At 37.3% G+C, this 26,909-nt stretch overlaps 1 protein-coding gene across 1 annotated transcript in view; it reads left to right on the forward strand.

The window, feature by feature from the left end:
* LOC126088572 (aromatic-L-amino-acid decarboxylase-like) overlaps nt 1-26,909 on the forward strand; it is a 188,174-nt gene that overhangs the window by 76,316 nt on the left and 84,949 nt on the right. Inside the window, exons 3-6 of the mRNA XM_049906760.1 lie at nt 5,862-5,982; nt 8,940-9,053; nt 9,211-9,330; nt 11,989-12,118. Of these exons, the coding sequence (XP_049762717.1) occupies nt 5,862-5,982; nt 8,940-9,053; nt 9,211-9,330; nt 11,989-12,118 (485 nt within the window). The remainder of the gene's footprint in view (nt 1-5,861; nt 5,983-8,939; nt 9,054-9,210; nt 9,331-11,988; nt 12,119-26,909) is intronic.

Raw genomic sequence — 26,909 nt, forward strand, 5'->3', positions numbered from 1 at the left:
GTCCCTTACTGTCCAGTTTAAAATGGACAAGTTCATAATTAGGTAGAAATGTGGGAAGTGTTAGCGATGGTGAAGGTAGACCCAGTGTTAGTGGTGCTGTGTGTGACAACAAAGGCACAGATAGAGACGGAACTGTGGCGGTGACAAAAAACTCTGTTCCCGGAAAAAAACAACGCTGTTATTTAGTAACCTTGCAACGCTGTTATCGGCCCTCTTGGAAACAGCAATTTGCATGGATCGATTACAATAAGGTAAAAGATGTTATTTTTTGCAAAATTTGCAGACAAATGTTTGAAGAAAATCGTTTGCAGTTTTCTCACAAAATGGAAAAAACTTTCATGGAAACTGGTATTTCGAACTGGAAGAAAAGTTAGAAAAATTGAAAGCGCATGAAGCATTGGGCTGCCACAGAGAAGCTGTTCTGAAATTCAAATCCTTGAAATCGAATGTCAATGTATTAGCCAGATTTCCAAAGAAAAACTGACACAAATGAAAGAAAACGGAGCTTGTTTACTAAAAATCATATCTTCCCTCCGTTATTTAGCAGTGCAGGGGCTTGCAGTCCGTGGGCATACTGATGAAACAAGTAACTTTGACAATTTATTACGCCTTCGATGTGAAGATAACCAGCTACTTTTAATATGGCTACAGCGCGAAACTTACAAATGGACATCCCATGATGTGCTAAACGAAATTTTCGCCATTTTAAGTCATACACTTCTTAGAAAATTATTGGAGGATATCAAGAGTGCAGAGTATTTTGCAATAATAGCAGACGAAACAACAGACATAGCCACCAAAGAGCAATTTAGTATCTGTATAATATTTGTTGATGCTTGACTAGAGATAGAAGAATATTTTTTAGGGCTATACTCAATACGAAGTACCACAGCTAAGGCTCTGTTTGATATTATTATCTACATTTTAAGACGGTTTGATTTGCCTACATCTAATTGTAGGGACCAATGCTTTGACAGTTCAGATAACGTGGCCGGATTATATAATAGTGTCAGGCAAAGTTTATGGAACTGGAGAAGAGAGCTATGTTTCTGCACTGCCTTGCACACTGTTTAAATCTAACACTACAAGACACTGTGAAAGCAGTTCCAGAATGTTGAAATGCATTGAATGTTATGAAGGACTTAATACATTTTCACCTAAATGATTAGGTCTTTTTGCTCACCTGAAGGCAGATGCCTCTACAAACTTGAAACCACTCTGTCCTATAACGTGGGCTGTAAGATACTTGGCAGTGTCTTCAGTTTTGTCCAACTATACAGAACTTCAGGAATTTTTTTCTAAATGTTTCAATAAATGACAATTCAGACACTGGGGCCAAAGCAAATGGCTTTTTGATTATTATGCAGACATATGATTTCTTTTTCATGTTATCACTTCTGGTAAAACTGTTTGGTCACATTGATACCGTAAACATAGCACTACAGAGGAAATCCCTACACTTAAAGGAGGCCAATACGCTGATTTCCACTCTTGTAACTTCTATTAAATTTATGAGAAACAATTTTGAATCATTCTGGGGTGAAGTAACTTCAAAATGTCAAGATATGGATGTTGATTCCCCAAAATTATCCAGTAGAGAAAAGTCCCTAAGAAATATGATAACTCCATTAATTCATCTGTAGAAACATTCATTGAAGTATGTGACAAATATAGAAGACTGTATTATGAAAGAATGGATACATCCATCAGCTTCTTGGAATCACGGTTCAAAACTCAATCATTCATGTTTGTAAATCAAATTGAAGAATTTCTTCTTGGTGATAACAAACATTCATTCGATATTTTATCTTTCTACGAATCATATATAGACAAAGAACACTTTCTTCTCCACCGAAGCGTGTTTCATGAGATTATCCAAAGTAGTGATTCTGCGAATATTAGTGCTTTGGATGACATAGTGAAATACCTAAAACAGGAAAATCACCTGTTTGACCTACTGCCTGAACTAGTGAAATTCATAAGTGTAGTGCTGACGATTCCGGTAATGTCCTGCACCGCTGAGCGATCATTTTCTTGTCTGCGGAGGGTGAAAACGTATCTTCGTTTTATAATGAGGCAGGATCATCTTAATGCCATCACCCTTCTCAACGCTCATATAGATGAATCGGTGAAACTCAACCTTGATGCCATGTGTGATGAGTTCATATGCAGGAATGATCTGAGGAGGAGTACATTTGCCATCAAAAATTAAGGTATGTTTCTTCAACTTTATTTATGTATTTGTTTTGTACCACTACTGATCTATACACTGACTGAAATGAAATTGTGATTGACGTTTCAACGAGTCGAGGGGTAGGGGCTAGTCGCCAGCCAATCGTAGTTTGCATGATTTTCAGCTGTTTGCATTTTTCATTATCCTCACAATCTTTTTTTTGTTTCTTGAAAGTTGTTGTGCTGTGAGGGGAATTTCCCAAGAATATGATGTCATAACTTAAAAGGGAAAGTATGCGTGCATAGTACACCTCTCTCCTTCAGCACTTGTGTTGTTCCATATAATTCTCATTGCACAGGCCATTTTAGGTAGCTTAGAATTTAAGAATGTGATGTGGGAATTCCATTTCAGATTGTCTTGCAAGTAAACAAAGCAATTTTGTTTCAGTGACACTTAATTTTTTGGTTTTCCAAAGAAATGTTTGGTTGTAATGGATTTTTAATTTTGGTGTGTGTGGAATTGTATAGTGGTGTTTTTTTTTTTTTTTTTTTAAGGGTTAATCAGTAGCTTATTCCTCACAAACCACTCTGAAATCTGTTCATTTGTGACTTCAGCATACAGCCTTTCTATTTCCACCTTCAGTCAATAAATACACTGGTGTCATCTGCAAATAGATAGGACTGGTTTGGAGTGTTGAACATGTAGGGGAAACGCAAAGTTATCTTTCAAATCTAGTACCTAATAAAATGATTCTTCTCCCCCAAAAATATTTTCAGGTCGGTGCCGCTGATAAGAGAGCACTTATTACTAGTATCACTGTTACACTTCTTATTACCAACACTTTTAATCCTTATGTCTGAGTGCCAACCACACACATTTTTACATTTTCTGCATAATACATACATCTAAAACAAATACTCCTGATAATTGGGCACATGGAGCACTGTACCCCAACAAGTTAAAGTGACCACGTACCTAGCTGCCTGCAAACTGGATGGTGGTTAGAGTGCCCTATATATTCACTCAAATGACTGGCTAAGTACACCTTCATCTGTCAAAACTTTCATACAATTCTCAAATCCAAATAATTCGATGTTGTCAACCAGTGTCATAGAAAAAGGTCAAACAACAGGTTGCATCCACTCACCATACTGAAATACTGCTGCTGATCACTGTCCCACAATATTGCTCATTGTTACTGGCTTTCTTCTGACATCAAATGTAACAGTGACAGGGATGCAGACACCACTAAATGCCAGGATAGTCATTACTTCCCCAGGATGGCTTGCACAGGATGGTAGGTTGGATTCTACGAGTGCCACGATGAGCACAGAATCAGAAAAACAAGATCAACAGTAACTTTCCTTACCCTGCAAGTAATTCATACATACATTAATGGCGGCATCATGATGGCATGCACAGTCATCAAAGGCAGCAGTAGCCACCTCAGACTAACATTAAGTGGTGTGCTCGGTTCTTGGCAGTGTGAGTGCACCAGCAAGAGTGCTGCCTCAGCAGAATTGCAGTGGCTGGTCCAACCTTGCAAATGTAAAGTCATTGTCAGGCATCCACCAGGCAACAGTATTTGTGCTGGATGGTCACTGCTTCCAGCAGTCCGATAGGTGCGTGGGCTGACTGGTGCTGAAGATGTGATCCTTTGGAGACACCCGGAGTGCTGGATGAAGATAAACTATAGGACGTCGTTTTTTTGTGGCATCAGTTCAAGACACTGAACCATCAGGTCTAATAGCAGCCTGTAGACCAGTGGTTGGCTGTTGACACTGCTAGACATAGCTGAGGACATAGCTGAAGCTGCTTTGCCTATATGGGACTGGCAGCTCTATGGAGAATGACATGGCACTGGCTGTAGTCCGAGACAGGAGACTGAGAGGCACTCAGCAGAGAGCATTTGTAGTTGCTCTGTTGAACTCTGTTGTGAGAGGGTGCTGCCTCCAGTGAAGTAGATGAGTGTGGCAGTGCAGTGTTGTACTGTGCCACAGCAGGTGGTGACACAGCCCACTACTGTAACAGACTGGGGCCTAGCACCATGCTGCAACAGTAAGATTCTAGCACCCCACAGCAGGATTTAACAGCCAGCTCGCTTGCATGCCTTGTCAGGGCAAACATTATCACAAGAAAATGAAAGAGGCTATTCTGTTCCTCAGTATCATCACTCCACTGTAATGGTACGTAGGACTATACTACCTATCCTAAATCAGATACTCTCAGTGTTGTTTTAGGTAATTGTGGATTCCATTCAGGTTGTAATGAGGTGGTAAAAGTGATAGGAGTGGAAAATCCTTTTTTGAGTGGTCCCAGGCAGATTTCAATATCCTCGTGTCTAGTGCTTGAAGTCCGACATGTCAGGATATTTTGTACAGGCGTCGTTGTATGCTTGTGAGTAATGTTCAGCTGCATGTTTTTTCTTCGACTTGTGTCACACATTGGAGAGACAATTACTCTGAATTACTAGTTCCCATGCAGTCTCCTTAAATTCTGGTGTGATACACATATTGCTTTGATTATCAATATTATACTTATGCATACTAACTTAATGGGCAGACACAGCGCCTCAACAATATAGTCTGTTTTTACCGGGCAAGTTTGATACTTGCTTTCTAGCCAACCAACCTCTTCCCCAGCCTATAATTTCATTCAAAGTGTGCGAATGTGTCACCAGAAGGAATACAATGACATAGCTTGTGCAGTGAAAGCAAGGCAGGTGAGTTCTGCTGGTTGCAGCATCACTGAACCCATTGACTCTCTAAACCAAACAAGTGAGTATGAATTGGAGCATGATTGTGTGTGCTTGTAGCTCAGCTAGCTACCACTGCTGAGAGTTGTTTTTCATAGATATGTTGTATTTTGTACTTTTCACCTAACTGATGGAAACCATTGCAAAATTAGGAGATAGATGAATAAGTTACATCAGCATGTAGAGGATAATGCAACAAGAGAAGTCAGATATCCACTTTTTTGTGCCTTTAGTTTTGGTGACCTATCAAGTTGCTTGTTTTTGTCTCTCTCGTTTAGATTCTGCTGCCAGATAACACAACTCAGCATCTGCATTCTCTGTCCTACTACAACTATTAATGCGCTCCAGTGAGCCTCTACAAGTGATCAACATCATTCCCCAGTATGAGCAGGTGTTGAGGTGAAATATTAATCAAGATTAGAGGTTACGTCCTATCAACGAGAGGTCATTAGAGACACGTGAAATTCTGTAAATTTTCAGTTATACCATCCAACACAATATCTGAGAGCTATAGCAGCAATAAAAAAAATATTTTTGGTAAAACTGAAACTCGAGACATCATTAGTGTTTTGTGATGAAAGTTGGCTGATTGACGTGGTTAAAAATTGTAAAACTGCCACAAGATAATGTTACAAGAAATTTATTACAATAGTCAAAATATTCTTATCTTACATTTTATTAACTTTGTAAATTGATCATAGTCATAGTGGAAATACATCGTTTCTGAACAAATAGTAGTGGTTTGTAGGGCCATAGATTGTAAAAATGATTACAACAAACACTTTTTGCCTAAAACAAATTGACAATAATCAGTTAACAGTTTTCAGAACTACAATTCTTTACATGTGGTTCTCATCCCAAATATTTTAATCAAGTGATATATTAAATACTAATGCCATTGTCACTAAATGTTAACCCAAAATTTGTTTGCAGGCCTGTGTTACCTGATGTTACACCTGGTTTCATGAGTAAGCTGCTACCATCTGAGGCACCATATGAACCAGACACATGGCAAGATGTCATACATGATGTAGAGCATGTCATTATGCCTGGAGTAAGTCAGTCAATTGACTAGCATTCAATAATTCTTATGTCTCATTTACTAATCCTCTGGGATGTTGTATGTAGATGGCAACTACTTTTATCCTAAAATATTTATGAGTAATATGACATTTAGCTCTGATGACTATCAATGCTGCATAAATTGCAAGAACCTAAAACCATTAAAATTATTTGTTTATATGTAGCTGATAATTTAATATTTGTAAAAGTTTCAGTGCATTTGCATCTGTAATAAAATTAGCTTACAATTTTTTTCCCTCAAATGTTCTGGGTGGACTTGCTGTTAGTTTGTAACTATTACATGTTCTAACTTTCTTCATATATAAATCATTGAATACACTGATTAATGATTGGAATTTAAAATAATCTGCCCTACTACTGTTGTTATCAGGGAGTTTAAGCCTATTTGCTTAACTGAGTTTATTCATTTTATGCTAAATAATGCTCATAATTTCCTCTGCTTTGTTTCTTCTAGATAGTAAGTGATTTTTGCTGTTTTGATAACAAAGTGAAAGATTTTGCAATTCTCTCTTCATGGCACAAGATAATTTGATCCCAAATTTTAGTCACCTTCTGTCTCAGCTTCCATTGTAACTGTAACTGACTGGATTTACAATGTTGTAAGAATATTTTCAAGAAAGACTCAATTTTTTCAACCACTGTGTACCCGTTGTTAACATCTTCTCATTGTCTGTTGAGCAACATCCATCTCTGTAAGATGCCTGAGATAGAATTTATGATCTTCACCTTAACTTGATTGTAAGGAGACGTCATTTTGCTGTTGTGCGATGTCCTTGTATTATAGTTGTGACTGTTACAATTCGAAAAAACAATAGCTGGTCATCAGCAACTGTAGGTGCCCTCAATTAGTACTTTGCAAGATGCGATCAATAATAAAAACACCACATATAATCCTTCGTAATTATTTGTACCAAGTCATAATTAATACTCTCTCTCTAATTGCTCAATGAAGTTGAAAAAAGTTCCTGTTAGTGCCTGTACACTGTTAGAATTGCTGCTTTGTTTCTTTCCAAGTCTATTACTGAAGCACAGCACCCAGAGAACTGTTCAATGCAATACTCATCTAGGTCTATGACCTGGAACTTAATTCCATTTTTTTGAGCATACAGACACTCTCCCTTTCCCCATATTGTGCCTCAGGTGAAAAAGCTTTCAAAAACCTTCCAACTAACATAAATCAAGAAGTTTATAATCTCTATCAATTAGAACAAACTTTTTTTTTAAATAAAATCATCTGATTTGTCATTCCTTCTGCAAATTACTGACCATTCAGATTAAAGGATTTGAAATGCCTGTTGTCTTCATAGCAAGTAGCATGATTCATTATAGAGCTGCATGACAATTCGTAGTGTACTGTAAACAGGAACCTGTTACTACAGCTACATATTTTGTTTAAAAATACAAATGTATTCGAGTTAATATCAGGATAACAATCAAATATCAATCGCAACTATTTAATATACCTGCAGGAGGAGCACTTCTTTTCCAAAGGAGTGGTCTTCCTGATAATTTTCTTTGCCTTTACAAATGTCTGCTTGTGTCTATGTGCAGATGGATATGTGTGTGTGTGTGTGTGCGCGAGTGTATACCTGTCCTTTTTTGTCCTTAAGGTAAGTCTTTCCGCTCCCGGGATTGGAATGACTCCTTACCCTCTCCCTTAAAACCCACATCCTTTCGTCTTTCCCTCTCCTTCCCTCTTTCCTGATGAAGCAACCGTTGGTTGCGAAAGCTTGAATTTTGTGTGTATGTTTGTGTTTGTTTGTGTGTCTATCGACCTGCCAGCACTTTCGTTCGGTAAGTCACATCATCTTTGTTTTTTGATAATTTTCTTTGTTATATTTAGCTCTCACAAGCAATATAGTGATAGCTTGCTCTTACTACACTGTGTCCAAATGTTACTTCTCTTTGGTTAATGTTTATGTAGACTCATTCTACGCAGCTGAAGGTTCTTACTTATGGGCTCTACAGGAAATGATTAATAAATGAATAAGGTAAGCCATGTATTAAGCTTTCCATGGTCACATTACTGTGAAGAAGGGCATTTCCTCAGGAGAGAGTGGTTTTCACACTTGGATGTAACTGTACTTCTACCTCCTTCAGTTGTGTCATACACAGAACATCACATTAGCAAGGCATACCACTAAACTTGGACAAACCTGTAGTTTACAAAGAACACTCCTTAGTATCTTCACTCAAAACATGACACATTAAAAACATGATCATCTTCTAAAATCAATATGGTGAAATGTAAGAGCAGATGCAATATTGATGGGAACTGAATGGACACATTACAGATGGTCGAAGCTTCTACCATTTTATAGTAGCACAAGTAAAAGCTGAGGAAGGGAGAAGGTTTAGGGTTCAACACTGTACATATGAACAGTTCATTAGATACAGAACTCAAGCTCCAACTGGATAAAGCTTGGAAAGGAAATCACCAAAGTTCTCCAAGAAACCATCCCAGCATTTCTTAATTATTTTTCGAAAATCACAAAAAATCTTAAGCTGCATAAATTTCTGTGGGCATCCATGACTCCTTTCTGTTTTGCTTGGTTGTGCTGAAACAATCTGCTGCATTTCCAAGGATATAGGGTGCTTCATGAATGTTTGATGTTTGTTTCATGCCACCTTCATGGTGCTGCAATTTTAATGACGAAAGTTTCCCTATGGTCAAAGGATGTATGTTACCGTGTTACTGCATCTCCATGATAGGCTGTAATGCAGTTCAAAAGTTTTTATCTTCTGTCTGTTATCTGAAACCTTCATTGACAGTTTCCGTGTGGACATACACTCCTTTTTATATTGTATAATGTCTTCGTTGTGTTCCGTTGTCATTATTATTTCTATAAAAATCATTGAAAGCTTAAAATTGTATTATTTTAGCACAATTTAATGCTGTTGTACATCAGTATGTGTTTGTACTTACAGGTTACACATTGGCAGTCTCCAAGTTTCCATGCATTTTATCCAACATCACTTTCCTACCCTGCAATTGTGGGAGAAATTCTGAGTGCTGCAATTTCTGGTGTTGGATTTAGCTGGGTAATAGATTTGTCGTGTTATTTGTCTATGTTTGTCATACTAATTGACATAGAAAGCCACATGTGAAATATAATGCCAGTTTGTACATCTAACAAAAAGTTGTATACATAAATAGCATGCGTTTAAAATCTGTTAATGTTACATTGTGATTTTGCAGATTGCAAATCCAGCTAGCACTGAACTTGAGGTAATAGTCATAGACTGGCTAGGAAAAATGTTGGGTTTGCCATCAGAATTTCTACCATCATCTGATGGGCCAGGAGGTGGTGTCATACAGGTAGTAAATTGTTGCCTCTTTCTACATTAGATTATATTACTTACAATAATGACAGATTACGATTCCATTGAAACTATGGTTTATGAGAAAAGTTTCTTTAAATAACATGTGACTTAATTTTCATTATATAACCAACGTCAATCAGTCACACAGTGTAAAAGTGGCTCCTACTATCACATTTTCTAGATACAATCCAAAGCAAAAACATACACTATGTGATCAAAAGTATCCGGACATCCCCAAAAACATACATTTTTCATATTAGGTGCATTGTGTATTGTGAGGCCACCTACTGCCAGGTACTCCATATCAGCAACCTCAGTAGTCATTAGACATTATGAGAGAGCAGAATGGGGTGCTCCGCAGAACTCACAGACTTCGAACGTGGTCAGGGGATAGGGTGTCACATGTGTCATATGTCTGTACAGGAGATTTCCACACTCCTAAACATCCCTAGGTCCACTGTTCCTGATGTGATAGTGAAGTGGAAACACGAAGGGACATGTACAGCAAAAAACATACAGGCCAACCCTGTCCGTTGACTGACAGAAACCGCTGACAGTTGAAGATGGTCATAATGTGTAATTGGCAGACATCTATCCATTCCATACTGCATCCGGATCCACTGCAAGTACTATGACTGTTAGATGGGAAGTGAGAAAACTAGGATTTCATGGTCGAGCAGTTGCTCATAAGCCACACATCACGCCAGTAAATGCTAAACAATGCCTTGACTGGTGTAAGGAGCATAAACATTGGACGATTGAACAGTGGAAAAATATTCTGTGCAGTGATGAATCACGGAACACAATGTGGTGATCCAATGGCAGGGTGTGGATATGGTAAATGCCCAGTGAATGTCATCTGCCAGTGTGCATAGTTCCAACAGTAAAATTTGGAGGTGGTGGTGTTATGGTGTGGTCATATTTTTCATATAGGGGGCTTGCACCCCTTGCTGTTTTGCATAACACTATCACAGCACAGGCCTACACTGATGTTCTGAGCACCTTCTTGCTTTCCACTGTTGAAGAGCAATTCAGGGATGGCGATTGCATCTTTCAACAGCTGTTCATAATGCATGGCCTGTGGCAGAGTGGCTACATTACAATAACATCCCTGTAATGGACTGGCCTGCACAGAGCCCCGGCCTGAGCCCTATAGAACACCTTTGGGATGTTTCGGAATGCTTACTTCATGCCAGGCCTTATTGACTGACATTGATACCTCTCCTGAGTGCAGCACTCCATGAAGAAAGGGCTGCCATTCCCCAACCCAAGATACCTTCCAGCACCTGATTGAATGTATGCCTGTGAGAGTGGAAGCTGTAATCAAGGCTATGGGTGGGCCAACACCATATTGAATTCCAACATTACCAATGGAGCACACCACAGACTTGTAAGTCATTTTCAGCCAGGTGTCCGGATACTTTTGATCACATAGTGTACCTCTTGGACACACAAATCTGTATGAGTTATGTCTCGTAAGATCCAAAGTATATCAAAGTGTCATGTGCACACTCCAACAAAATTATTACTTTTAATTCAGATGTCAGATTTCATAGAATTATTGTTAGAAGTAATCACTGAATAATATGAAGCTCTCATAATGTATGACGTACCTACATTCATACATTTCTCTCTTTTATTTATCTATTCTCTATCCCTTCTCGTCCCTCACTCTTATCTGCCATTTTTGCTGCTATGTCCCTTGTGGTTTTTTCCCCTTTGCCTACACATTGTTCATTTCTCCTCCAATTTGCCAAATGATGTGTTTAAAAACATCCTCCTTGTCTTTGCACATCTCTGCATATCTTCATATTGAACCATATCACTCACACTATATTGTTACTCGTTGCCCCTCTTTTTCTGTTCTTGTCTACATTGTAGTAAGGACAGTCATGACTGTTACATATAAACACTGATAAATTTAAGGATTAATTCAGTTTTTCAACAATTTTGTGTATGTGCTACATCATACTTTCGAACGTGTGACGTGCTACAATAATATTTACGCGCAGTATTTACTCATTACCTGTGATTTATTACATAAAATTAAAGATTAATGCTTTTATGATGTTGTTGTTTCATGTATGATTTAGGGTTATAGTTCAATTACAGTGGGGAAATGGCATCTGAACAACATACTGAATGATTTCAGTATCAACTCCCATACGAAAAAAATGTGTAAGAGGTGATAGTTCTGTTCAATAGTTAGCACAACCTTGAAACAAAAACATCAATTTCTATTAATAATAACATAAAGTATACAATAATCAACATGTAGAATTTTGCAGTGAATTTTATAATTTTGTAGTAGGACCACTCCTTCAACAGCACACTGTGACAAATCTCAGGAACTGAAAGTCCTAAAACAGTCATGACAATGATTGAAAAATAATAGCTTCTGCAATAAGATCACAATACCATGTACTCTGGTTGTAGCATTAATATGAGTTACAAACTAACTACATATCAGCCTTGCATGGACTTGAGCTCACTTTAGGCCCTGGAATAAGTCTCAAAAGTGCTGCTTGGAATAAAATGTGTGATGAGTATTTTATACAGTCCTTAATATTGTCTAACCAAATTTTTTGTTCTTTACAAAAGTAAACAATTATATGCTTGTATACCAATATATATCAATAATATCATATTCTAGGGTTCTGCCAGTGAGGCTACGCTGATTGGTCTGCTGGCGGCAAGAGAGACTGCAGTGCGTAAAGCTAAAGCCCTCAACCCACACTTAAATGAAGCTGAATTAAGAGGAAAATTCGTTGCTTACAGCTCTAGTAAGCCCCTTCTTCTCATAATTACTTTAATTAGTTGACACTATATAATTATTAAGCTACAGCAACATATTAAACTTCCTTTCAATTATTTTAATTTCATTTTGCTTTAATTCAGCACGTGACATGTCTGTTTGTGTGTGATCAAAGAACACCGTGCAATAATTAAATACAATTGGGGTATGTTTTATGACTTTTCATCTCTGGCTTTCATTACTCTGAGTGGAAGCTAATTTCCTAGTTCACTAACACAAATGCCAGGATGGTTTCTTAATCAAGGCCACGGCCAACCACCTGACCTGTCCCCATAGGCTGTCTGTCTTATCCTCATAAAGCATGGTATGTATGCTGTGTGTTGTATATTCTGGCCTATTGATTTGCATTGTATTATCATGACAAATCCTATATCATTCTGATAGGGACCTAGGATGACTAAAGACAAATAAAAAATAAAAATTAGCATTGTTGTAGAGTAGGTCCCAAGTTCTTCGATCTACTTAAATAGTAGTAGTAGTAGTAGTAGTTTATTCATCCAGAGACAATTTACATTGCATGGATTTCGTCAAAAAAAAAAAAAAAAAATACATAGTATATATATATACACACATATAGGGTGAACAATACTATACAAAATACAGATGTGCATAGTAGACTATGTAACATCAGACCACATTGAAATAGCATGTACAACTTTGATTATTTACATTGATGTATGAGAAAGACTTTTTACATGGAATACACAGTTGATATTTAGATATAACACATACAATTCTAGCACTTTTGTACATATTATTTATTTAGATCATAGCAACAGTCAGATAAAAATTACTATTGGCACAGAGTACATAAATATGATGGTTTAGTATGGAGCTATTCCAGGTATTCTTTTACACTATAATAGCAGTTGGTCATTAAAAATTTGAATACTGCTTCTTTAAATGAAGACAATTTTTTTATTTCTTTTAACTTTACCGGTAGTTTGTTATACAATTTACTTCCTTGTATGTTTGTTTGTTTCTGCGCCAAAGCCTTGTTAACTCTTTTTATATGAACGTCATTGCACTTTCTTGTGTTGTAAGTATGTAGATCCGAGTTGGATTGGAAATTGTTAATATTTTGTTTTATATTAATTACGCTTTTCTGTATATAGAGGCACGGTAGGGGTAGAATATTCAGCTGTTTAAATAATTGCTTTGAAGGAGTTAGCCTTGAACTGTTGGTAATTATTCTAACAGCTCGTTTTTGTAGAGTGAAGATGGTTTTGAGATTTTTCTTACTATGACCCCAGAAGATGAGGCCATAGGTAATAGCAGAATGTATATAAGCAAAGTAAACAGCTCTGCTACATTCCCTACTACATACAAAGCTAATAACGCGTAAAGCAAAGCAAGCAGAACTTAACTTATGTGAGAGATACAGGATATGGGATTTCCAGTCTAAATTTTCATCTATATGTACACCTAAGAATTTTGTGGTAGCAACTCTCACAATTTCTTTATTTTGTATTCTGAGATCTAGATCAGAGTGTGACTTTGCTTTCCTGTAATGGATATAATTAGTTTTAGAGATATTTATGGTTAATTTGTTCACTTCAAACCAATTTTGCAAATATTCTATAACTCTGGTTGCAGATGTTGGCAATACCCGGTTTATGTCAGTTACTACAATGTTTGTGTCATCCGCAAACAGGGTTATATGAGTACCATTTACTGGAATCTTGATATCATTTATGTAAAGAAGAAATAGGAGAGGTCCTAGAACACTCCCCTGCGGTACCCCTATTGGCACAGTCTGAATATCCGATCTGTAAACAATACTTTGGTTTTTACTGTTTGTTGTTGCAATTTCTACTACCTGTTTCCTATTATGGAGATATGACTGAAACCACTTTTTAGCTACTCCTCGTATACCGACATATTCTAATTTGTCTAGCAGGATATCATGTTGGACAGTATCGAATGCCTTTGAGAGGTCCAAATTTATTCCTATTGTACTGTTGTTCTTATCTAGCCCCGTTACAATATTTTCAATGAATTGGGTGATGGCTGACTCTGTACTCATTCCTTTGCGGAAGCCGTGTTGGTTTACAGACAATAGATTGAATTTCTCGAGGTAATTTGTAATTCTGTTTTTCATGACTGTCTCTATTACTTTTGAAAATACCGATAATAAAGCTATTGGTCTATAGTTTCCCACATCATGTATATTGCCCTTTTTATACAATGGTTTTACTTTTGCAATTTTTAATCGTTGTGGAAAGACGCCTTCCGAAAATGATATGTTTATGATGTGTGAGAGTGGGTCTGATATGACACTAGCACATCTCATCATGACTGAGCAAGGTATCTCGTCAATCCCTGAGGACATTTTATTCTTCATTGTTTTTATTATTTGATTAACTTCCAATTTGTTTGTGGGAGGTAGCAATAATGAATTCACACTTTGTTCTTCTGGGATTGATGTTCTACTAATCTTAGGACAATTTTTATGCAGATTGATTGGACTATTTATGAAGTAGTCATTAACGTAATTTGCTAAAGTACGATTTCTGACTAGCACACCTTGATCATCTTTTAAAACAAAGTCATCTGGATTTCTAACATTTTTGCTTGGGCCTATTTCTTTTTTTACTACATTCCATATAGCTTTTGATTTGTTTGCTGACCCAGCAATTACACTGTCATTGTGCATTGTCTTGGCTTTTTTGATCACCTTCCTGTAAATTTTCTTGTATGTCTTAACATAATCTGAGAAGTGTTCATCTTTGTTATCTTTTTTGAGTTGACTGATATGTTTTAGTGTTTGACTAGATACTCTAATAGCGGGTGTTATCCACTGGCTTGTGTTCCTAGGCATGACATTGATCTTTGTGAGCTTTTTTGGGAAACACATCTCAAATAGGGACATGAATGTACTAGAAAAAGCATTGAAAGATTCCTCGGTTGTAATTTGTGCAAAGACATCTTCCCAGGTTTCATTAGCTAACAACTGGATGAAAGTATTTACTTTTTCTGTATAGAAGTGTCTTTTGTATCCCCACTTATATTTCACTGCCTTGGGGATAGAGTAATTTATGTATGTTAATAGTGTATTGTGATCCGAAAGACCTAAGTTTACGTTTAGTGGCTCAGTGATACCATTCTCCATATTTGAGAAAATATTGTCTAAAAGAGAAGATGACAGTTCTGTTATTCTGGTGGCATCTGTAAAGAGTGGTTTCATGTGGAAGCTGCTGAGTATACTCAAAAGCTGTCTTTTTTCATCACTTTCAATTAACAGGTTAATATTAAAATCTCCACATAAAAATAATTTCACTTCATTACTATAAAAAGTGTTTAATGCTGCTTCAATTTTTTTGAAGAATATGTTTTTGTCGCCCAGTGGAGATCTATATACTGTAATGACAACTAGTTTTTCACTCTTCTCTTCAGTTTTTAACTCTATGGCACATGATTCAAAATGTTTTTCTATATTTAGATGGTCCAATTCTGTTTTCACTTTGAACTGCAGTCCTACTCTAGAGTAAATGCATACCCCACCATTTTTAAAAACACTTCGACAATAATGTGTTGCTAAATTAAATTTGTTTATATTTATGAGACTTAATTCACTAGCCTTGCACCAGTGTTCAGATAAACAAATACAAGAGACATCTGCAAGATTACTTAAAGCTACTTCTAGATCTAGTACTTTGTTTCTGAGGCACTGGATATTCTGACACATTATCCTGACTGTTTTGCAAGTATTTTTTCTTTTGTCATTACCTGGTAATGTGCTGCTTTTTCCATAGTAGTTGTGACTTATCTGCAAATTTTCTTGCTGATTTGTCACAATCTTTTCCATTTCTTTGTCTGAAGCCATAAAAAATCCTTATTTAATGATGTGGATGTACCTTGTCTTTGACTCCTCCTTAGGCAGTGTTGTGTTGCTGCAACTGTTGTTGATGGTTTTGTTGCTGCTGCTACTGTTGTTGTTGGTTCAGAACATATAGTCCTTCATTAGTTGTTGTTTATTTTCTTCCATATTTCTGCTTCATATTTGAATAAAATTTTGCATCTACTTAAATGGAATACACAGGGTGAGTCACCTAACGTTACCACTGGATATATTTCGTAAACCACATCAAATACTGACGAACCGATTCCACAGACTGAACGTGAGGAGAGGGGCTAGTGTAATTGTTTAATACAAACCATACAAAAATGCATGGAAGTATGTTTTTTAACACAAACCTACGTTTTTTTAAATGGAACCACATTAGTTTTGTTTGCAAATCTGAACATATAAACAAATACGTAATCAGTGCCATTTGTTGCATTGACACTTGAAACCTCCGACGTTCAGTTGCGTGTTGTAACAAACACAGGCCACGGTCGGCAAGCAGCATCTGCAGGGACATGTTGAACTCTGAAAAGGCGGAGATGATACTCATCTATGGCGAGTGTCAACGAAATGCAGCTGAAGCTTGCAGGGTGTATGCAGAACGGTATCCGGACAGAGAGCATCCAACGTGCCGCACATTGCAAAACATCTACCGCCAACTGTATGCAACAGGTATGGTCATAGCACGCAAATGGGTCCATAACAGGCCCGTCACAAGAGAAGCGGGTGCAGTTGGTGTGTTAGCTGCTGTTGCCATGAACCCACACGAGTACACGGGACATTGCGGGAGCCGGTGGACTGAGTCAAAGTAGTGTCATGCGCATACTGCATCGTCACTGCTTTCACCCGTTTCATGTGTCACTACATCAGCAATTACATGGTGATGACTTTAATCATCGAGTGCAATTCTGTCAATGGCCATTAACAGAGAATGCGTTGCAGCTCTACCTGTTTACCGATGAAGCAGGTTTCACAAACCACGGGGCAGTGAATCTACAGAACATGCATTACTGGTCCGTGGACAATCCTCGCTGGCTCAGACAGGTAGAGCGAAAGTGACCGTGGACTGTAAATGTATGGTGCGGACTCATTGGTGACCACCTCATTGGTCCTCACTTCATTGCAGGGGCCCAAACAGCTGCAACATACATCATGTTTCTACAGAATGATCTGCCAACGTTGCTCGAAAATGTCCCACTGGAAATGCATCGACGTATGTGGTATCAGCATGATGGTGCACCTGCACATTCCGCAATTAACACTAGGCTGACCCTTGACAGGATGTTCGACGGACGTTTCATAGGACGTGGAGGACGCATAAATTGGCCAGCCCGTTCTCTTGATCTTACACCTCTGGACTTCTTTCTGTGGGGTACGTTAAAGGAGAATGTGTACCGTGATGTGCCTACAACCCCAGAGGATATGAAACAACGTATTGTGGCAGCCTGCGGCGACATTACACCAGACGTACTGCGGCTTGTACGACATTCATTACGCCAGAGATTGCAATTGTGTGCAGCAAATGATGGCCACCACAGTGAACATCTATTGGCCTGACATGTCGGGACACACTCTATTCCACTCCGTAATTGAAAACGGAAACCACGTGTGTATGTGTACCTCACCCCTAATGGTAATGTACATGTGCGTCAGTGAAAAAGACCAATGAAAAGGTGTTAGCATGTGGACATAATGTGCTGTTCCAGTCTCTTCTGTACCTAAGGTCCATCACCGTTCCCTTTGGATCCCTACGTAATTCGGTGCTCTCCGATACACACGATCGAACAGTGGAGGAGTGGTACTCAAGCGTCAACTTTAGGTTACAATATCTCCGGATGTAATTAACATTTTACAATGCAACAAACGGCACTGATTACGTATTTGTTTATATGTTCAGATGTGCTAACAAAACTAATGGGGTTCCATTTAAAAAAACGTAGGTTTGTGTTAAAAAACATACTTCCGTGTATTTTTTTATGGTTTGTATTAACCAATTACACTAGCCCCTCTCCTCACGTTCGGTTTGTGGAATCAATTCATCGGTATTTGATGTGGTTATTACGAAATATATCCAGCGGTAATGTTAGGTGACTCACCCTGTATAGTCAATTTTGAGGACATCATACTATGACAAGACAAAGAATAACTCTCAAATCAGATCTCATAATGTTCACATGACCTAACTGGTACTCACAGAAACTGTCACTGGCACTTCTGTATATGTGTCAGGTTTTGCCACCAGAAGCTTCTTGAAAATTACAATTTTTTAATTATAATAGTTTTATAGTCCAAACACAGAGTTAAATAAAAGAACACTTTTGCACAGAAAAATTAGACAACTTGAACAGTAGTAATAGGTTTTTTGGGTTAGAACACCTAGAATATGTAAATTTAAAATATCAGTTACTTTTGAACAAATGAGTTTTTTGGAAAAATGAACTTTTGTTTGCAAGCAAACAATAACTTTCAAATTAGGTATGTGACAGCTAGTTTTAATAATTAATTACATTATATAAATATATTGTAATATGACTTGTTAACATTACCAGTCATTTGGAATTTTCTTTGAATGAAATGTTTTGAATCAAATAAACTGTACAATTATAATCAGCAAGATGAAAACAAAGGGCTCAGTTATAAATTTCTACATAAAATTGTGTAAAGCAAATGTTTTAAAATTCTTAAAAAATTATGTCCCTGATGACATAGTTAGCAGAATATATAAAATAAAACCCAATATTAATTGCAAGAACATTTACCATCCTCCCTTTAATTGTGTTTGCTTATTCTAAAAGAAATGAGAGGATGAAGAAATTTGTATCAGAAATACTAACTTTATTGTGCAAAATCATAACTGAAAGGAATGCTTGTATTAATTTCTGATGGTTTCAAATAAAGTTTCACTTGATCAGTCTGAAGGTATCATGTAATTCTGCTGTAAACACATACCAAAAGGTATACCACTACATTAAACCCAGTACTGAACACTTCATATGCAAATTTTGTCTATTCCCTCACGTTCTAGAACAATTAGCCAAAAACCACTACTGAGTAACTCAAGAGGACTTTATAGAAGTAGTCTGCAGTAGCTGCTTGTACTAGCTGATGTGTAACATGACTTGTATGACATAACCCCTAAGGCTTTTCTTCAAGATGGCTTTTGCAGAAGATTGTGCAAGAATTAATGAATGAATGATTGAATGATTGAAAAGTCTATTACCTGACCCCTTCCACTTTTGATGTACATAAGTGTTCTGTCAGATATGCTATGTGAGCAAAAGTATCCAGGCACCCCCAAAGACATATGTTTTTCATATTAGGTGCATTGTACTCTCACCTACTGCCAGGTACTCCGTATCAGCAACCTCAGTAGTCATTAGACATCATGAGAGAGAAGGAATGGGGTCCTCTGTGGAACTCACGGACTTCGAACATGGTCAGGTGATTGGATGTCACTTGTGTCCTACACCTGTACAGGAGATTTCCACACTCCTAAACATCCATAGGTCCACTGTTTCCAATGTGATAGTGAAGTGGAAACGTGAAGAGACATGTAAAGGACAAAAGGCCGACCTTGTCTGTTGACTGACAGAGACCGGTGACAGTTGAAGATGGTCATAATGTGTAATTGGCAGACATCTATCCAGACCATCACACAGGAATTCCATACTGCATCAGGATCCACTGCAAGTACTATGACAGTTAGGTGGGAGGTGAGAAAACTAGGATTTCATGGTCGAGCAGTTGCTCATAAGCCACACATCATGCCAGTAAATGCTAAATGGTGCCTTGACTGGTGTAAGGAGCATAAACATTTGACGATTGAACAGTGGAAAAATATTCTGTGCAGTGATGAATCACGGAACACAATGTGGTGATCCGATGGCAGGGAGTGGGTATGGTGAATGCCCAATGAATGTCATCTGCCAGTGTGTGTAGTTCCAACAGTAAAATTTGGAGGTGGTGGTGTTATGGTGTGGTCATGGAGGGGGCTTCCACCCCTTGCTGTTTTGCATAGCACTATCACAACACAGGCCTACACTGATGTTCTAAGCACCTTCTTGCTTCCAACTGTTGAAGAGGAATTCAGGGATGGCGATTGCATCTTTCAACACAATCAAGCACATGTTCATAATGCACGGCATGTAGCAGAGTGGTTACATGACAATAACATCCCTGTAATGAACTGGCCTGCACAGAGTCCTGGCCTGAATCCTATAGAACACCTTTGGGATGTCTTGGAACACTGACTTCATGACCGACAACGATACCTCTCCTCAGTGCAGCACTCTGTGAAGAATGGTCTGCCATTCCGCAAGATACCTGCCAGCACCTGATTGAACATATGCCTGTGAGAGTGGAAGCTGTAATCAAGGCTATGGGTGGGCCAACACCATACTGAATTCCAGCATTACCGATAGAGGGTGCCACAAACTTGTAAGCCATTTTCAGCCAGGTGTCCATATACTTTTGATGACATAGTGTATATTAAAAAGCTTAAGATTACCTCTAACTATTACTGATTATATGAGCTAATTGAGCCAGGCCCAGGATTAAACTGTACAAGAAATGGCTAAAGTAACCTCTGAACAATTATATACATATCTTTTAAGCAGTTAATGCCATGACACTCGGATACACACCTGAATTATGCAGTTACACACTCTTGAAGAGTAGATTTCAATGGCATACAGTGTGACCACTTGTACAAAAATATTTGCTCTTCAGTGGCTGCTTCTTTAGCTCCATTTTATAGCTGGTTGCTAAGATTATACATTACTGGGTATACATAACCTCTTTTCCGGTTGTCTCCATGAAAGACATGCCTGTCAGTGATGGCAGCCATGGCTACCTGAGTGAATCTATTGCATATTTCATTTCATTTTCTGTTGGTCCTTTAACCATTTGCTGTCTAAGGTAGAAAATATGATATTGTACAAGTCATTGTGATTTACAATACACATTTTTAAATCATGCAGGAATATTTACATTGATTTAGGCTTAATATAATCACAGTTGAAAATTCATCTTTCATGCATGATATTTAACATAAGTGATTCAATCAGTTATTTTTTACCTATAACTCTTGATCAACACTTCATGTTTCTTTTTTTAATATTTGGTAATAAATTGTTATATTTCAAGATATTCACATATACTATAACAACACTTTTGTTGCATATAGTTATTGACAGGAGTTTTAAATTTTGAAATTTCTTTTATTGTTTTAATGTTATTAGGAAGTTTATTGCATAGTCTGTTTCCTGTTTGTGGTGGTCCATTCTGTTTTAGTGTTGTGTATGCTTATTGAACATGTCTATCCTGATTTCTCCTTGTATTATACAGATGGATACTCTGGTTAGTTGATACAAGATTGTTGCAATTTTCTAAGATTTTCCTAACAAATATTATTACTTGTAAAATATGTAGACATACTAGCGGAAGGATGTGAAGTTTCTTAAATAAGGGCTTGCATGAGCTTCTTGAGGCAGCATTTTCTATGGCTTCCACAATTCTGTTTTGGCATATAAAACAACTTTTGCTAGCAGATGTGTTTCCCCAAAAGATTATGCCATATCTCAGTAAGGATTCTTCCTGGGCAAAGTATACCTTTTTTGGTGTCTCTTTTAATGTGCAAGCAGAAAGTATAACAAAAGGTATTCTATTTATTTCTAATGTATATTGCATGCTGGACTCATCTTAGATTTTCTTGGATTCATATTCCAAGAAATTTAATAGGGCTTGCATTTTCAAGGGTTCTGATAATAAACTCTATGTCTAGTGTTAGTGGACATTCATTTATCACTGTGTGTAAGTGCATTGTAACTGTTTTTTCTGTGTTTATTACTAAATTGCTTCCAGAAAAGCAGTCTGTAGTGTGGGTGGTACACTTTTTAATCTTATGAAGTAATTATTCTCTGGTCGTTCCTTTTGTTATCACATTTGTGTCATCAGCTAATTTTATGTAATTATGGCGTGGACTGGTTAGTTCCAAGTCATTTACAAAGAGAATGGAGCCTTGTGGTACACTGTACTTAATATTCTGCTTTTCTGAGCAGTAGGACTTTGTCTTGTTCTCTTCTTGGACAGCAAGCTCAACCAATTGCTCTCTATTTTGGAGATATGATTTTATCAGTTTATACCTTGGGCCCCTAATACCTACAGACTCAAATTTCTTAAGCAAGGTGTTGTGACTGATGACATTGAATGCTTTAGAGAGGTCTAGAAATATGGCTGGTTTATGCTCTTTTATTGCATTTTAGGCTTCGTTTAGGAATGCAGAACTAGCAGTCTCACTAGATTTATATTTTCAGAATCCGTGTTGTGTATTTGAAAAGTAATTATTTTTTCTATAAAATCGATTAGTCTTTTATAATAGATTTTTCAATTATTTTGGAAAAAACCAGATAGTATTTAAATAGGCCTTTAGTTTGATACTTCTGTTTTTATCCCTTTCTTGAACAAATGTTTTACTTTGGTATCTTCAATTTTTCTGGGAACACCCCTTCTGATGGAATACAGTTACAGATGTGAACAAGTTTATTTGTAGACCTTATAATTTTTCCTACCATTAAGAATGTTTCATTTGGATTGGTTGCAAAATATTCTGTGAGTTTAATATCCAATTTATTAGGGAGTATTGGACCAAAACACATATTTTTATTGCTTCCAGAAAGACATTTTCACTCTGCATGGAGTGTGCACTGATATGAAACTTCCTGGCAGATTAAAACTGTGTGCCAGACCAAGACTCGAACTCGAAACCTTTGCCTTTCATGGGCAAGTGCTCTACCATCTGAGCTACCCAAGCACGACTAACGACCCATCCTCACAGCTTCACTTCTGCCAGTATCTTGTCTCTTACCTTCCAGACTGCTCTTTGCAGGAGAGCTTCTGTGAAGTTTGGAAGATAGGAGACGAGACACTGGCAGAAGTAAAGCTGTGATGACGAGTCGTGAGTTGTGCTTGGGTAGCTCAGATGGTAGAGCAATTGCCCGTGAAAGGCAAAGGCCCCGAGTTTGAGTCTCGGTCTGGCACACAGTTTTAATCTGCCAGGAAGTTTCATATTTTTAATGGTGGATAACTAAAACTTTATCCACGTTTGGAATGTCACTGTGTGAAGTAATCCAAAACAAAATTCAATGATCAAAAGGTCAGAATATTCTTTTTTTAAGTACAACATTAAAATTCCCATATAAAAACTTCCAAGTAATTCTATGAAATCATTTAATACCCTTTCCATCTGTCTCATAATGCTTAAAATATACAGTCAAACAGGATAATTTCAGGCAGTTTGCATAGGTTATGTAAAAATGCATTGTTTGTTGCAGAAGTGGTGGGAATTATGTTTAGAAAATAAAATATCATAGAAACAGAAAGTCTATGTGTACCTGTACTTGCAGGAGACAGAGAAATAAAGTGTCCAAATCACTTCATGGAATAGGGTTATTTCAGAAACACTTGATTTTTTTAAATCTCTAGATGAAGTTATAAAGTATATGAAAGGAATTCAGACATAAATTGACCCTTCTTTAAATTCTACATTCTTTCTATTTGATTTTAGTGACTTTTAACACATTTTAAGAATATTCATCATTATGAATAAGTAATAAGGGTTGAGATAATGAATTTTATATATTAAAGGTCAATTCTTATCTTCTAACAAATTAAATTGGAAATTTTTAAAGTTCTATATTGAAATAATAAAAACAAAACAACAACATTCTACTAAGTGTTTGAACTCAGTTTTTTTAATCAACACTCAAAATTAAGTTGCAAACATAATAAGGGTTGAGATAATGAATTTTATATATTAAAGGTCAATTCTTATCTTCTAACAAATTAAATTGGAAATTTTTAAAGTTCTATATTGAAATAATAAAAACAAAACAACAACATTCTACTAAGTGTTTGAACTCAGTTTTTTTAATCAACACTCAAAATTAAGTTGCAAACATTTCAGGCACTGACCATAAATTTATAATGGCCTACGATTTTAAAGCACATCTCTAAAAATAAACAACCATCACTTCTCAACTGTTGTAGGAAGTACTTATGAAACTTGTTCTTTTTGATTGTGGGTTTATCATGGACATAAGGAAACACAAATACATTTCTATTTGTATTGTGTGGATGCAAGAATTTCACACATACTTCCATTCACCAACATTTGTGGTCATTTCAACATACTGCCTCATATGCTCCTTGTTTCTGGATGTGTGTTTATAGTCTACAACAAGAAAAGCCTCTTCTTTTGGCAGTAAAACTTCCTTGGATGATTGATTGTTTTAACTGTAACTACAGTTATAAGCACTATCACTTATTTTCACACTGTTTTTGTTTTTATGGATGTCAGGGCCCGTAACTGCTTTCGCAGGAGGAATTTCTAGTTCATAGCAGTGAGAACTACCAGGTTTATTTGGAGTATAGTGAATTTCTTGGAATATTTCTCCAAGACTGGAAGCCCATACCTCTATGTTGGTTTGCTGTCTTTCTTCATCATCAAGCAATTTCTGTGACACATGATCTGGATCAAATGGGATTTAGCCTGTGATGCAAAATCCACTCTTTATGTTTACAGTAGAGTTTGCTGAAATCTTAGTCAGTGTCAGCTTAAGAAGGGATGGAAAAGCATCCTTGGAAATGGTCCTGCAAGAGTATTTCTTCCATTCAGTTAATATGTCTCAGCAGATTGTTTTCACTCATCTGGAAAAGCTTACATACAGTGGTAGAGGAGGTGGCTGTTGTTAGGGAGGAGGACAATGAATGAAGTATGGTGCCACTCACACTCTCCAATAATGTTTAGAGACACATGACTGGATAATTTGTCCCCAATCATCACAGTTGGTTGATTTTGCTTCTTCAAATTGGGGAAAATGACTGTAAAGTAGTGATCTTCAAATACCAGTAGATCAAATCATCCGCTCTTATTCCTATTAACATGAGTTCCCTGTGGACCTCCTTCTTGCCAAATGTACCACAAATGCTCGATTTATAAGGGACATGTGGGGGAAGCAGTTCACCATTAGCACTTGCTGCTGTTGTTATGAAAACACTAGATTTCATGAGCGGTCTAAGGCGCTGCAGTCATGGACTGTGCGGCTGGTCCCGGCGGAGGTTCGAGCCCTCCCTCAGGCATGGGTGTGTGTGTTTGTCCTTAGGATAATTTGGGTTAAGTAGTGTGTAAGCTTAGGGACTGATGACCTTAGCAGTTAAGTCCCATAAGATTTCACACACATTTGAACATTTTTGAACTAGATTTCAATGAATCCATCACTTTTTCAGTATGCTTACTCCCTCATTTTATAATTATCTGCTGCTTGCCTGGTTCATCTGATATGTGGGTTTTGTCATAGCTGATTAAGTTGATAGGCAGGGTATTTTCCAGTGTTGGCTTTATATTGGAGGAATACATTTTAACTGTTGCTTCATTCACTTACCCATGAACTCTTTTAATACTTGCATTCAGGTGAACAGAGAGATCTTCTGAATGCTGCTTGAGGAATAAATGCACCCATTCTTCTCCAGGTAAATTGTTAGAAAGTTTTGTCTTTTTTCGGCCAGGCTTATCAAAGCAGCCTTTCACTAAATGTCTAATATCCAATTTAGAGAGAAGATATTCCCCAGAGTGCAGCCCTCAAGATACCTTGCTTCAGCATTTCCTCATTTTCCTTATTAGTATTGGTTTTCCTACAAACGTTTTTGGATGTATTTCCCACATTTTATTTTGTAAGGTTGATCTAGATATACCATACAAATCACATGCTTTTCCATCTAATAATTTGCATCATTGAATATCATAACAGCTTTGTCTAAAAGTTACAAGGCATAATTGCACTGTAATTTAGCATCTTTCATTTTTTATACATTCTTGGCATTGTCCGAAATCACCCCACACAGTACACGTTTTTGTAAAAACTGTCATTATTTTATAACTTTAGATGAAAAACTGAAGAATATGTACAGCTACTGCCCCAATGCTCTAGGCTATTAATCTCATTGACAACTGCAGTTATAATGTCTACATCTACATCTACATCTACATCTACATAGATACTCAGCAAGCCATCATGCAGTGTCTGGCAGAGGGATCCTGGTCATTTCCTTTTCTGTTCCACTCACAGATAGAGCAAGGGAAAAACAACTGTCTATATGCCTCCATAAGAGCCTTAATTGCTCATATCTTATCTTCATGGTCCTTATGTGCAGTGTATATTGGCAGCAGTAGAATCATTCAGCAGTCAGCTTCAAATGCCTGTTCTTTAAATTTTCTCAATGGTGTTCCTTGAAAAGAATGTCACCTTCCCTCCAGGAATTCCCATTTGAGCTCCCAAAGCATCTCCATAACACTTATGTGTAGCTCAAACCTACTGGTAACAAATCTAGCAGCCTGCCTCTGATTTGCTTTGATGTCTTTCTTTAATTCAACTTGGTACAGACCCCAAACACCAAGCAATACTATAGAATAGGTCACACTAGTGTCCTGTAACTGGTCTGCTTTACAGATGCACCACACTTTCCTGAAACTATCCCAACAAGCTAAAGTCGACGAATCACCTTACCTACCATAGGCCTCACTTGTCGTTCCATTCCATATTGCTTTGCAGTGTCAAGCCCAGATATGACTGTGTCAATCAGGACACTACTAATGCTACATCTGAACGTTACAGATTAGCTTTTCCTACTCATCTTCATTGGCCTACATTTTTCCACATTTACAGCTAACTGCCATTCATCATACCAACTAGAAATTTTAGTAATTTTTGAGAACATTTCGCCTGAGTACAGTGGTTTTTTTGTTACTTAAAAATGGACATGAACAGTCACAACCCCAATAAATGTTTTTTATATGAGTTTACCAGTTTTGGTCTGCCTTAGACCATCTTCAGACCTCACATATTGATGGTAGGTG

Source organism: Schistocerca cancellata, chromosome 6 (assembly GCF_023864275.1).
Source record: "Schistocerca cancellata isolate TAMUIC-IGC-003103 chromosome 6, iqSchCanc2.1, whole genome shotgun sequence".
Taxonomy (NCBI): Eukaryota; Metazoa; Arthropoda; class Insecta; order Orthoptera; family Acrididae; genus Schistocerca; species Schistocerca cancellata.